The sequence below is a fragment of the Phacochoerus africanus genome, chromosome 6 (assembly GCF_016906955.1).
Source record: "Phacochoerus africanus isolate WHEZ1 chromosome 6, ROS_Pafr_v1, whole genome shotgun sequence".
NCBI classification, from domain to species: domain Eukaryota; kingdom Metazoa; phylum Chordata; class Mammalia; order Artiodactyla; family Suidae; genus Phacochoerus; species Phacochoerus africanus.
The window spans coordinates 97,146,230-97,159,963 of record NC_062549.1 but is presented as its reverse complement, the minus strand read 5'-3'; the positions used below and the strand labels follow the sequence as shown (position 1 = coordinate 97,159,963).

The window sequence follows — 13,734 nt, the reverse complement described above, 5'->3', positions numbered from 1 at the left end:
CATTTGGATTTGCATTTTCCTAATGATTACTGATGTTGAACATCTTTTCATGAACCTGTTGGCCATTTAGAAGTTTTCTTTGGAAAAATGTCTATTCAGTTCTTTGGGCTATTTTTAAATCAGGTTTTGTTGTCATTAAGTTGTGAGATTTTTCTATATTTTGAATATAAACCCAATACATGGTTTGCAAGTATTTTCTCCCTTCTCTTAGGTTGCCTTTTCATTTTGTTGATAGTTTCCTTTGCTATGCAGAAGCTCTTTAGTTTGGTGTAATCCCACTTGTTTTGTTGCTTATACTTTTGACATTATATCCAAAAAATTACTGCCAAGACCAACATCAAGGAAGCTTCTTCCCTATCGTTTCTTCTGGGAGTCTTATGCTTAAGTCTAATCCATTTTAACGTAATTTTTGTGAGTGGTATAAGATAGAGGCCCAAAGTCACTTTTCTGCATGTGGTTAACTAACTGTTGCTGTGTTCTAATCCCCTGGGGACCCTTGGCCTGTCCACACTTCTCTGACAGGATGCACAGAGACCAGGATAAAGAGCGCTGTGATTTGAAGAACTAGCATGATACCTAGAGCCCAAAGATCTCGGATCAAAGCCAGGAATCTCCTCTAAACTGCGTGACCTTAGTCAAATTGCTTGGCCTCTCTGAGCATTGATTTTTCTCTTTGAATAACAGACTAATAATCATCTGTTCTGCCCAATAATGTTATGAAGATTCAAATAAAAGCATGAATGCAAACACCTTATAAACAGTAAAATGTTCTCTATGGGGGAAAGGATCAGAAGTCCTTTTTCTTGGGAGCTCCCTTCATGGTACAGCAGTTAACAATCCCGACTAGGATCCATGAGGATTCGGGTTTGATCCCTGGCCTCGCTCAGTGGGTTAGGGATCTGGTGTTGCTGTGGCTGTGGCGTAGACTGGCAGCTATAGCTCCGATTTGACCTCTAGCTTGGGAACCTCCATAAGCTTCAGGTATGGCCCTAAAAAGCAAAAAACAAACAAACAAACAAAAAAGTCCTTTTTCTTGAGAAGAGGCATAGCTAGTGTCTTGACAATTCAAATAGGCCCAAAGTGGTAGCAACCTGTTCACTTACTCTATGGAATTTGTCAAGCCCTGATCCAGGAAACAGATACCTGGGAGCTATAAAACCAGAAGAGGTTGCTCTACCAACAGTCCTGACATCTATGGGTTTCCACTGGTCCCTGACTGCTATTAATAAAGACAATCACAATAGTGACAAGAATAGCTTCTGACCTGCCATGTCCGGGCAAGGGCTTTACGGGCACTGTTTCAAGGAATCCTCATAAAGGCCCTATGAGATGGGCACTGCTATTACCCCCACTTTGTGGATAAGGAAACAGGTTCAGAGAGGTCATACAGGAGTGAACGCATAAGCCCAGGCTGCATCTTTGTTTATGAGCCCTTTGGCCAAAGCCATCCTGTCAAACTCAGACAAGTAAGCCTTTGATTCTAAACATCAATAGACATAATTTTAACAAATTTGAACTCACTTTAAATAATTAAACCATGTTCTGAAACTTATGTTTTTTTTTTTAATTTATTTAAATTTGTTTCCTTTTTCATGCCTGCACCTGTGGCAGATGGAAGCTCCCAGGCTAGGGTTCTAATCAGAGCTGCAGTTGCCAGTCTACACCACAGCCACAGCGACACCAGGTCTGAGCGCATCTGAGAACCACCCTGCAGACTGTGGCAAGGCGAGATCCTTAACCCACTGAGTGAGGTCAGGGATCAAACCCACATCCTCATGAGACAATGTCAAGTTCTTAAGGTGCTGAGCCACAATGAGAACCCCTGAAACTTATTTTTTTAAATCTTGATGTGTGGATTAGTTTCCCAGTAATTCTGTAATAAATTATGACAAACTTGCTGACTTATGACCAGTTCGATAGATCAGAAATCCAACATGGGTCTTACTAGGCTAACATCAAGGTGTTAGCAGAGCTGTGTTTCTCCCAGAGGCTCTAGGGAACCCATTTCCTTGCTGTTTCCAGATTCTGGAGGCTGTTCACATTCCTTAGTTCATGGCCATTTTCAAAGTGCGTCACCCCCAACCTCTGCTTCTGTTGTCACACATCTCCTTCTCTCTAACACCAACCCTCTTGCCTCCCTCTTAAAAAAAGATTTATTGGGGAGTTCCCATTGTGGCTCAACGGGTTAAGGACCCAATGTTGTCTCTGTGAAGATGCAGGTCCAATCCCTGGTCTCACTCTGTGGGTTAAGGATCTGGCATTGCCATGAACTGCAGTGTTGGTTGCAGGTGCGGTTCAGATAGGGAGTTGCTGTGGCTGTGACGTCGGCCTCAGCTGAAGCTTTGATTCAGATCCTATCCCAGAAACTTCCATATGCTGCAGGTGCAACCATATAAAAAAAAATAAAGATTTACTGGGCCCACTTGAATAATCCAAGACAATTTCCCCATCTCGAAATCCTTAAGCTTATCACATCTGCAAAGTCCTTTTTGCTATATAAGGCAACACATTCCCAGGTTCTGGGAATTGGGATATGGCTGTATTTGTTGGGAGAAGCATCTCTCTACTGTGGTGAATAGGGCAATAGCGCAGAGTGAAAATAAGACACATAAATAATCAAATTGTCTTCTCAATGTTAAACTCCAAAATCGGCACGTAGCGGATGAGAGCAGCACTCTGCAAAGCCCGCCTGCAGAGGGGCCTCCCAGGCTAGGATCGAGCAGAAGGAGGCTTGGTCTATAAAGGAGCACAGAGGCAGGGCAGCCAGGTGGCAGATGTTTTCAGCACCACCCAAATCGCTCTGGGGCTGGAGACATTCAGATGGCCTGATGGGAGGATCTAGTTTTGTTCACCATCAAAGCCTGTGGCCATTATGCAATCCCACCTCACCAAGCATCTCCAGGTTATGACTCGGCTTCTTTGAGAAGTTTTCCTGCCAGAAGAGAATATCCACATCAGGGCAGTGATTGATACTCCTGTTTCTCTTTGTAACTTGATGTCATCAGTCTCTTGTGAATTAGCTGCAGTGACTCAGCACCACCAGGACTGATAAGTGCAAAAGTATGAACAGGGTTGAGTTTCTGGGCCAAAGAAACGCCATCAAGGCAGTGCCACCTGGGGGAGGGTTCCGGGGCCGACAAGCTGGCCCAACCCTGGTGAAGCCAGACACTTGCCTTTCAGGCATTAGGTACTCGATTCCTGGTTACTTAGATCAACTAGCAGTAAGGATTATGTTCAGCTTTTCTAAATATGAGATTCAGACAATGATTCACCATGTTTACTCCTATTTTTAACAGGGAAATTAAAAATAAAGAAGTTTTTAACAGGGAAATTAAACATAAAGCTTGCTAAAAAAAAAAAAATCACAAGAAGAAATATTCCAGAGGGGCAGTGCTGTGATGGAGAGAGGGCTGAGAGCAGGATTTGAATACTAGCTCAGCCTCTAAGTCCCTGCGTGATCCAGGACCAGTCTCTTTCCATCTATGAACCTCAGTTTCGTCATCTGTAGGGTAAAGGGCATGGTCTGAATCAGCATTTCTCAACCGGACTGCACATCAGACCCACCCAGAGAACTTCTGGGAGCTGTCCGTGCCCAGGCGTTACCGGGCTTGAGAACCACTGTCTCTGAATGAGCCAAAGTCCTTTCCACATCTTCCATCATCTCATGAAAAGTCTTGGATTTGTCAAGGAAAATCTAGGGTCAGATTTATCGAAGGCACCCATTCTCCTTACTGAATAGCAAATTCAGCTGAACAAGGAAATGGAAATTGAGAGTCTACTACCTACAAAGCACTAAACTAGACCCCTTAGGGGTGCCCGCACTCAAAGACCTTACAGTGTGTCAGCTAGGGGACCTTGTACCCAAATAATAATAGGTAAATGGATGGGGATTGTTCCTTTTAAAATTCAACACGCTCAGGTATTAAATGAATAATTCCTTTTTTTTTTTGCTTTTTTTGGGTGGGGGCTGCTCCCATGGCATATGGAGGTTCCCAGGCTAGGTGTTGAGTCAGAGCTGTAGCAGCTGGCCTACACCACAGCCACAGCAACTCAGGATCTGAGCCGCATCTGGGACCCACATCACAGCTCACAGCAATGCCAGATCCTTAACCCACTGAGTGAGGCCAGGGATCGAACCTGCATCCTCGTGGATCCTAGTTGGGTTCATTAACTGCTGAGCCACAAAGGGAACTCCCTAAATGAATAATTCCTGTAACCTCTATTGGGCTTCTTTCCCCAGAATCCAGAGCCTGTGTTATATTACACTTCTTAGCAAGAAGGGATAAGATGAATCCCCTGAAGCCGAGTTCTGGAAGCCAATGTAAGCTACCCCCTCACTGGTGGTCTTTATTAAACATTTAGAAGTGGTGTGACATGGGGTTTCACTTTTAGTATTCATTGAGTGTTCTTTATGTGCCAGGCACTGTTCCAAGAATTTTATGGATGGTACTCATTTAATCTGCAAGTGATCCTATGAGATAAGTACTATTTCCTTCCTCATATCCCAGATGAGGCCAGCGAGACAGAGAGCCCATGTCAATTTCCCAAGGTTGAATGGGGAGCTGGGACCAGAGGCTGGTTCTAGAGATCATGCTCCCAACTACTTATAAATGGATTCTGTGTGCTTCATGAAATGTTCTGTGTCTGCCCACAGTAATGCCTCCAAACGATAAATGACAACATGGGAAATGTTTATGTCAAAACGTGAGGTGAGACGTTAGATAAACTCTCATAAAAGTGCTTTATCAAAGATTGTTTAAAGGCAGAACAAAACAATATTACTAAAAAATTACACACAGTGAGAAAGACTGGAATAAAATTTTCAAAAGAGAGGCTGGAGGAAGAGAGCAAAGTATTGAAAATATCCAGAGGATGGGATGACAAATGAACTTGAAATTCTTCCTGTTTGTAGTTTTTCATACTGACGACTTGAAATCTCATTCCCCAGTTTTTCTGTGAGACAACATGAGAACTAAACTCTGATTTGCAAACAATAGTTTTGGCTTCAAAAGCTGGCACATCAGTAATTTGAAATTTAAAAGACATAACAGACATGGTGGTCCACAAGTCCCATTGACAGAAGAGTATCCACAATGATAAGATTATTTTTATTTATTTTTATTTTTTTATTTATTTATTTTTGTCTTTTTGCCATTTTCTTGGGCCGCTCTTGCGGCATATGGAGGGTCCCAGGCTAGGGGTCGAATCGGAGCTGTAGCCACCGGCCTACGCCAGAGCCACAGCAATGCTGGATCTGAGCCGCGTCTGCAACCTACACCACAGCTCACGGCAACGCTGGATCATTAACCCACTGAGCAAGGGCAGGGATCGAACCGGCAACCTCATGGTTCCTAGTCGGGTTCATTAACCACTGCGCCACGACGGGAACTCCAAGATTATTTTTAAACTAGCATTTTGGACTAACAGTCCCTGGCATTGTTTTAAGAACATTGCAATTCCTTATATAGTAGGCTAGAAAGTTTTAGCCTCTTTTTATGGTAATGATTAAGTAACTTACCTGAGTTGGCGAAGCTGGGAATTAACGCCTGTCTCTCTGTCCAGCTTAGAGCAGAGGTGTCATATGTTTCTCTCCATCTTATTGCTTCTCACTGCAGTTTTCATTGTGAATATACCATATTTCTTCTACCCTTTCAGCTAAATAGATTTTGATGACTTTCCTGGGGACCAAACTTGGCCTCAGAAGACCATTTGTAGGGTTCCTGCGTGGGCTTTGCAAAAACCCCATGTTCCCCATCCCCACCCCTGTCCCATCAAGTCATTTATACAGAAAGGATCCTCCCAAGTTGGATGCTCTTTTCTTTTTTTTTTGTCTTTTTGCCATTTTTTGGGCCGCTCCCACGGCATATGGAGGTTCCCAGGCTAGGGGTCTAATCGGAGCTGTAGCTGCCGGCCTACGCCAGAGCCACAGCAACGCAGGATCCAAGCCACGTCTGCGACCTACACCACAGCTCACGGCAACGCCGGATCATTAACCCACTGAGCAAGGCCAGGGATCGAACCTGCAACCTCATGGTTCCTAGTCAGATTCGTTAACCACTGCGCCACGACGGGAACTCCGGATGCTCTTTTCTTAAGGATGACCAGAACGCATGCCTTACTTCTGGCAACTTCCATCTGAGTCTAGTTCTCCCTCTCCACCCTCAGTATACATCTGGTCCTGCCACCTCACCGTGGGATGGCCAAAGATGCCTTCCTTAGGATCCCATGTGGAAAGAGAAGCCAATCCCAGACTTCTGCCATTTCAAAGGATTGTTAGTGCTGAATCAGTGCTATTGGTGCATTCTTTTGGTGGTTCAAGTTCACATAAGGGGAGAAGCTCAACCACCCACACCATCTACATTAGACCTGCCTAAAATAGCCTCATTGAGGCAGCAAGATGTAGATGGTCCAGGCTACAGCATCATCTAAGAATGAAAAAGTCACATGAGATTGGTGACTTGGGCTTAGCAGTTTATGTTGGATTTCTATCTTTATTCCAAAAAGGTCCACTTGATTCCCATGTTGGGAATTTCCCCGATTCCCTAAATCAAAGAGAAGAGAGAATTTCTCTTCATCCCAGAAGAGTAGAACCCTACTGGCTGAGCTTAGGAAATAGGGAGCATAGCAGAGCTGCCTCTGAGACTGACAGGCATCGTGTGCAATCTGCAAAGCCCATCTGTATCTTGGAGGCCGGCAGTTCTCAGGGGCTCTTCCTGTGGGTTAATGCTTGACATGCTTATGGAGGGAGGAATTGGGTCTCTGGGAAGTGAGCGGAAGGTAGTCACCTGGGCTCCTTGTGAAGATGCTATCAGCATCCCGCACATGGTCTGCATCTCCTGATGCCAGGTCAGAGCTCAACCTGTATAAAAGGCAGAAGATTCTGACAGCACCTCAGTCCACTTGCCTCCTGGGTGATCCGCTCGAGTGCTGAATCAGGTAAAGTGTATCCTGATGACCAGGAGGGACTCTTGGTGCTGGTGCTTTGGGCAGAGAAGCCCTTGATGGAGGCTGAGGACAATCTTGAAGAAAGACAAGGAGAAAAGCAGATTTGGAAGTAAGGGTTACTCTGGAAGTGGAGGGGGAATTAGGGGAAGGAAAAGAAGCACTGGTATCTTTTTGAAGTTGCAAAAAAAAAAAAATCATCATTTGAAATCATGGAGTTCCTAGGTTGAAACCATGTGCATATTTCTTATAACACATTTGGGGAGATTGGGGTTCAAAAATCATCATAGAGGAGAAATTTTGTGAATCCTTAGTTCAATTTTATTTATTTTTATTATTTTATTATTTTTTTGCCTTTTCTGGGGCTGCTCCCTCAGCATGTGGAGGTTCCCAGGCTAGGGGTCTAATTGGAGTTGTAGCTGCTGGCCTACAGCCACAGCCACAGCAACTTGGGATCCGACCCTTGTCTGCGACCTACACCACAGCTCACAGCAATGCCGGATCCTTAACCTACTGAGCAAGGCCAGGGATCGAACCCGCAACCTCATGGTTCCCAGTCGGATTCGTTAACCACCTTGCCATGACGGGGACTCCTCCTTAGTTCAATTTTAAAAGTGAGGACATTATCTTGGACTAGTTGAACTTAAAACTTTTGTGTTTTCTTCCAGATTCATTCAGTTCCTGCTGAGATGTCCTGCCAGCAGTGCCAGCCCACTCCCAAGTGTCCTCCTAAGTGTCCCCCTGAAGGCCCTCCCAAGAGTCCATTCCCTTGACCACCTCTAGTCTCCTGCTGTGGCTCCAGCTCTGGGGGTGGGGGCTGCTGCAGCTCTGGGGGAGGGGGTTGCTGTAGTTCTGGGGCTGGGACTGCTGCCTGGGTCACAAGCTTCTCCGATCTCTTCCTTCGGCGCCGCCACCAGAACTCTGGCTGCAGTAGCAGTGACAGTGGCCAGCATTCTGGAGGTTCCAGCTGCTGCTCTGGGGGGGTCCAGCTGCAGCTCTGGGGGCTGCTGCTGAACTGGGCCAAGAGGACCACTGAGGAGCAACACTGGGGAGCTAAAGTACACAAGACCCACTCAGCCTGAGACGCTCTTCTCCTGGTTCGGAAGAATGGAAGGAGAGGATGGAAGGGCTTCTGCAGGGCTTGGTGTTTCCCTCTTCTTCCCACCCATGCTTACTCCATCATGAGGTCTAGAGGCTTAAGCTCTGATATTCTCTAGACTCCCCTCTCAGACACAGTTCTTTGGAGGATCTGGTGTTTGGGTTCAGTTCTGAAGCTCTTTTCCTCTGTAACAATAAAGCCTTTTATTCCTGATGTCCCTGCCTCCCAATTTTTTGGTTCCTCTTTTCCACTCTCCACCCCCCAGCATCAAGCCATCCTCCCTTCCCTTATTTTATTTTATTTTATTTTTATTTTTTTTGTCTTTTTTGCCATTTCTTGGGCCACTCCTCGGCATATGGAGGTTCCCAGGCTAGGGGTCTAATCAGAGCTGTAGCTGTCAGCCTACGCCAGAGCCACAGCAATTCAGGATCTGAGCCATGTCTGCGACCTACACCACAGCTCACGGCAACGCCGGATCCTTAACCTACTGAGCAAGGCCAGGGATTGAACCCGCAACCTCATGGTTCCTAGTCGGATTCATTAACCACTGCGCCACGACGGGAACTCCCCTTCCCTTCTTTTAAATGCAGGGGAACACTTCAAACATCAACTGGGGAAACAGATTTTGAAACCAAAGCTACTTAGACCTCTGGGAAACAACATTCCCTTTCAAGATCTGAAGGGGAGAACTTTGAGCTTGAAGGAAAGAATCACGTCTAAGACTCTGACACAAGCTTCACATGAGAAGCATCGGGAACAGGATTTCAGAGACGAGATGGTGGTACCAGAAAGGTCATGGTGAGAGGATGCTGGGAGGGTTTCCTTCAAGTATGGATGACAACTGAGAAAAAAAATTGATATCCTAGTCATGGGCAATAAGATCACCCAAAGATGTTCATTCTGAGCTCCAATGGATGGACGTCTTTACTTTTCTGATTATTATAATCCCAGGTGCTTCCATCAGCTGACTGAGAGGAAAGCTGATGGGGGTTAGTTTCTAGGGGAGTGAGTTAAGGAAGCGGGTTTGGAGTGTCTGAGCCCATTTCCCCTGGCTCCTGAAAGCCTGAGTTTGGGTCAGAGTAGGGAACCAGGAAGGACACCCCCCTCTGCCAAAGACTTTCTCTATGTGGTCGGTTTGTGTGTGGGAGTCTGTGTGTCTGTGTGTGGATGGAGGTGGGAGTCCAGAAGACTTTGGTCACTGTGTTGGGTTTTCTGTTTACTTTAGGAATAGGCTGATTCCTTCGGGAAAGACTCAAAAAGTTTGCAATAGAAATGATCATTCTGAATTGGTCTTTTATGTACAAGAAGAACAGTGAGGCTTTCCTTTGATAAGAGTTAACAGTGATGGCTACAGCCGGTTAGTGTGTGAGGCTACAGCCAGTCCACTTAATGAGCATGTATTTGCCCAAATCATCTCCCAAGGGAGAGCCTGTCTTCAACTAGTTACTTCATTACTTCCTTCTCTTTTCCAATATTGACCTCACCTCTTGAATATCTCATTGGTACTCACCAACAGGTGGCCCTTGGAACATGCAACCTGTTAATCAGGCTCTAAAGCCATGTTAAATGAGACTGGTATCTTTTGCGACTTACCTTTCCTTGTTGGCTCCCTCATGCCACTCCCAGCTCACTCACTCCCAAACCTATGTCTCACCATTGATTCTTGAATTCTTAGCCTTGGATGTCTCTCTGTCTCTCTTTATTTTTATTTAAAAAAATTTTTTTTAGGGCTGCACCCTCAGCATATGGAGGTTCTCAGGCCAGGGGTCGAATTGGAGCTGCACCCTCTGGCCTAGGCCACAGCCACAGCCACACTAGATCCAAGCTGCCTCTATGACTTACACCACAGCTCATGGCAACACCGGATCTTTAACCCACTGAGTGAAGCCAGGGATCCAACCTGCATCCTCATGGATACTAGTCGGATTCATTTTTGCTGAGCCACCGTGGGAACTCCCCATATTTCTGTTTGATCCCACATTCCTGCTTGATTAAGAAGCAGTTCTGAAACCAACTGACCTCCAAAGTCTCCCCCAATTCTTAAAAGTTAGTTATTCTAAAGGCACCATTTTTCATGGACACTTTGGACCTTGGGAAAGCTCTCCTTTCCTCCCTCCCTCCACCTTCCTTCCTGGCCTCCCTTCCTCCCTCCCTTCCCTCTTTCCTTACCTCCCTCCCTCCTTCCTTTTCTTCTCATTGGGGAGCGGCCTCAGGGAGAATCTCTCTCCCAAGGGGGGGTTGTGATGGGGTCAGGAACCGAGAGTCTCACAAGCTGGCTTGGTACTTGGCACTTGGACCAGCATCCAGCACAAGTCTTTCTCTCGAGCCCACCAGGGCCGAACGGAGGAATGGTCACCTGACTCTATTCGCAACTCTTCTGCTCTTAATACCTTCGCCTGGCATTTCCTCCCTGTCTTCAGTGACAGAAAGAAACTGCCACTGAGATCCCCAAAAGCACAGCCCCATCATCATCTTCACTCAAAGACCCATCTGGAAGCATCTGGATGAAACCCAGCAGACTTTTTGCATAGCCTGTGACCTTCCCCGAGGGCCCAAGAGATGTGAACCAGGATAACAAGAGCACTGCAAACTACCATCTAGATGACTACACAGGGAAGGATGTGTGAACAAAAGTGTGTGTGTGTGTGTGTGTACACTATAGAAAAGGAAAAAGAGAATAGGTCCCAAGAAAGGGCCCGGCTCGCTCCTCACTTGAGTCCCCATGCCTGGTCTTAGTCCTCACACAGCCCTCCCAGCTATGGACAGTGTCCTGTTTGGAAAGCAAACATGCCACAGCAATCCTGGCACCTCTGCGAGGTGATTTGTATACCCACGTGCACCACCTACGGTACTACCTGAGTGATGAATGTCTCTGGGATGTGAGTGTCAGCTGAGCATGTCTGTTGGGAAATGGGCCCCTCCCAAGTGCCAGCGCCTACCTGCCATCTTATAAAAGGTTCTCTGGCTGGACACTGCTCAGTTCATTGCCTAGCAGGTGGCGCATTCCAGTTGGAAAACTGACCGAGTCTTCCTTTGGTGCCAGGGTCTGGTAAGTCTCCATGTGGAACCTGGAGGGGGAGGATGGGAAGAGCTGAAGGCAGAGGGGAGGAGAAGGCAGAACTCAGGCAGATGCAGAAGGAGAGCCCTGGAAAGTGCCTGAAGCTTCAAGTGAGCCGACCTTGCCTGGAATCAATAAGGACATGGAGGCTAGACTGTGGGTGGGGGTGATGCTGCAAGTTTCCAGCAGAGAGGTGACTGGAACCCAGGTCTTTGGCTCCCTGGGCTAGGATGTATTTCCATTCTCTGCACCACTCTCTTCTCCCTTGTGGTTGTGGTGAAGGAGAGGCACGGGCTGGAAAGAATGAGCATGCTTATGGAATCTGTGGATTCTTTAGACCTGGGTGGCTGGGACAGGTGGATGCATGTGTGATTTGCTTTGATTTCCCCACTGAGGAAGTATTTATGCAATGCCAATAATTAGGGGCAATCACTTGAAGGTCTCTGGCCACAGTGGAATGGGGGAGGGGAAAAGAGCCAAGAGACGATATTGGACTGGATCTTATAGGAAAACTGCCACAAAATATCCTCTTTCTTTTCCACTGTGGAGAACTGGGGTGTCCGTACTCTAGTCGGAGAAAACGGAAAACCACTGACTCTTGGCATAGACTGTTTCCCGGTCTATGCAGGCTTAACTCAGTGGAACTCACTCACTGGAATACCTCCTGTTTGGGGTTTGTTCCTTTGCCTCTCCTCTTTCTTGGTGTGTGTGTGTGTGTGTGTGTGTGTGTGTGTGTGTATTTTCCTTCCTTGCATCAGGCAGGCTCACTTGCTCAGAGTCAAACCTCAAAAGCCCCGAAGAGGAGTTGGAATGCAACAGTGCTGGCATGTGAAAAGCTGCTTTTCTTCCAGGTTGGAGAACGTGTGACCAACTTCGAGATGTCCTCCCAGCAGAGCTCCGCTAAAGGCTTTTCCAAGGGCTCGTCGCAGGGCTCGGCTCCGTGCCCAGCCCCGACGCCCGCCCCCACGCCCGCCCCCTCGTCCTCCTGCTGTGGCTCCGGCTGCTGCGGCTGCTGCGGCGACTCGGGCTGCTGCGGCTCCAGCTCCACCAGCTGCTGCTGCTTTCCCAGGAGGCGCCGCCGAGGGGGCAGGCGCGGCTGCTGCTGCTGCAGGGACAGCAGCCAGGGGTCCCAGTACTGTAGCAGCACCTCCGGCTGCTGTGGCGGCTGCTGAGGCCACGGCCAAGGCCGCCCCACACCTGTGTGAGAGCCGCTCCCACCCCGTGCCTCCGCCTTTCGACGCCTCGCCCATCCCCGTGGGATGGGGCCTCAGAGTTTGCTTCCCTTAAAGCTTGGATGTTCAGACACCCACCCTATTCTCAGCCTCGTCAAACTCCCTGACCCCCGTGTGCTTTTTCTCCTCGGGAACCAGAAAGCCATGGGTGGGACACTGGACTACTACCTACTGTCTGCAAGGGCTTGCACACAGTAGGTGCTGAATAAATGGCCTACTGATTCCATTGCCCTTTGAGGACATGTCATACATAATAAAGCTTCTACCTCCTGAGAACACTCCTTTTCCTTTTTTGTTCTTGCATTTGTGTATTTATTATCCTGTTCTGCTACGCCATCCACTCAGCTCTGGCTTGGCATATTTGGAAAAGGCGGGAAGCTAAAATTCATGTGTGAGCAGAGAGCAGCTTCCTGGTACTTAACCATGGTAGCAGAAATGGCATAGAGGGCCTGGCAGTGTTCGGAGGACTTCATGTGACATGCGTTGTCTCACAATGACTCAGTGAGGTAGGTGCTGCTACCCCCATTTTACAGAAGAGAAACTGAGGTTAAGGAGCTTGCGCAAAAGCACTCAGGCTGTGCATGATGGACAAGCTAGGGCTCAGGCTCCCAACTTTTCTGCTTGGTCCACAGAAGCCTTCCCAAGCCTTGCCACTGAGGTGCTCACCTCCTACCCATCAGAGCCAGGCAGCTGCCTGGCAAAGGCTGAGCTCTGCAATTTTTAGGGGCTTCGGAATCAGACGAGCTGAGATAATTTTTATTGCAGAGGATTACCAGCCCCCTGTTTTGCTTGCTGGGTAAGGGAACTTTTCTAGTTGAACAGTCCGGGAGACTGGGAACCTCCCCCTCCTGGCCTTATGCCTGCAGCTAAGATCAATGGGGAGGCATGAGTTTCCAGGACTCTGCAGGGTGAGAAGTACCAGGCTCAGAAATGTGAGAACGTCATTCTCTAGAGGTGGTGGTTGTGGTGGGGTCATCCTGAGTGGCTCAGAAACCCTGACCTGCAGGTGTAGATCTTACCCGCTCTTTTCAGGAAGGAGCAAAGGAACAGTGTCCTCTGTACTGGTGTCTGCTGGGTGCACCAGTAATAATAATAGTGCAAATAGCTACTGTTTATCGGGCATCTACTTTGTTCCTCCTTCTTCCTTGGGCACAAGGTTAGGCATTTTACATACTTTATCTCATTTAATCCTCACAATAATCTTAAAATATAGACAGGAATTTCCTTTTTTTTTTTTTTTTTTTTTTTTTTGCTTTTTAAGGCTGCAGGTGTGGCATATGGAAGTTCTCAGGCTAGGGGTCAAATCAGAGCTATAGCCACCGGCCTACACCTCAGCCACAACAACACCAGATCTGAGCCATGTCTGTGACCTACATGGCAGCTCGCAGCAATGCCAGGTCCTT

General features: G+C 47.4%; 1 protein-coding gene across 1 annotated transcript; it reads left to right on the top strand.

Annotated features, from left to right (window-relative positions):
* The first annotated feature begins 11,010 nt into the window (after window positions 1–11,010).
* CRCT1 (cysteine rich C-terminal 1) lies at window positions 11,011–12,607 on the top strand. Its single transcript, XM_047783063.1, has 2 exons — window positions 11,011–11,090; window positions 11,951–12,607. Exon 2 carries the CDS (start codon window positions 11,978–11,980, stop codon window positions 12,269–12,271), a length of 294 nt encoding a protein of 97 aa, XP_047639019.1. The 5' UTR covers window positions 11,011–11,090; window positions 11,951–11,977; the 3' UTR covers window positions 12,272–12,607.
* The last annotated feature ends 1,127 nt before the right edge of the window (window positions 12,608–13,734 follow it).

Bases quoted from the DNA above. Each gene is read 5' to 3' on its own strand.
- CRCT1 (XM_047783063.1), top strand. From the start codon at position 11,978: ATGTCCTCCCAGCAGAGCTCCGCTAAAGGCTTTTCCAAGGGCTCGTCG.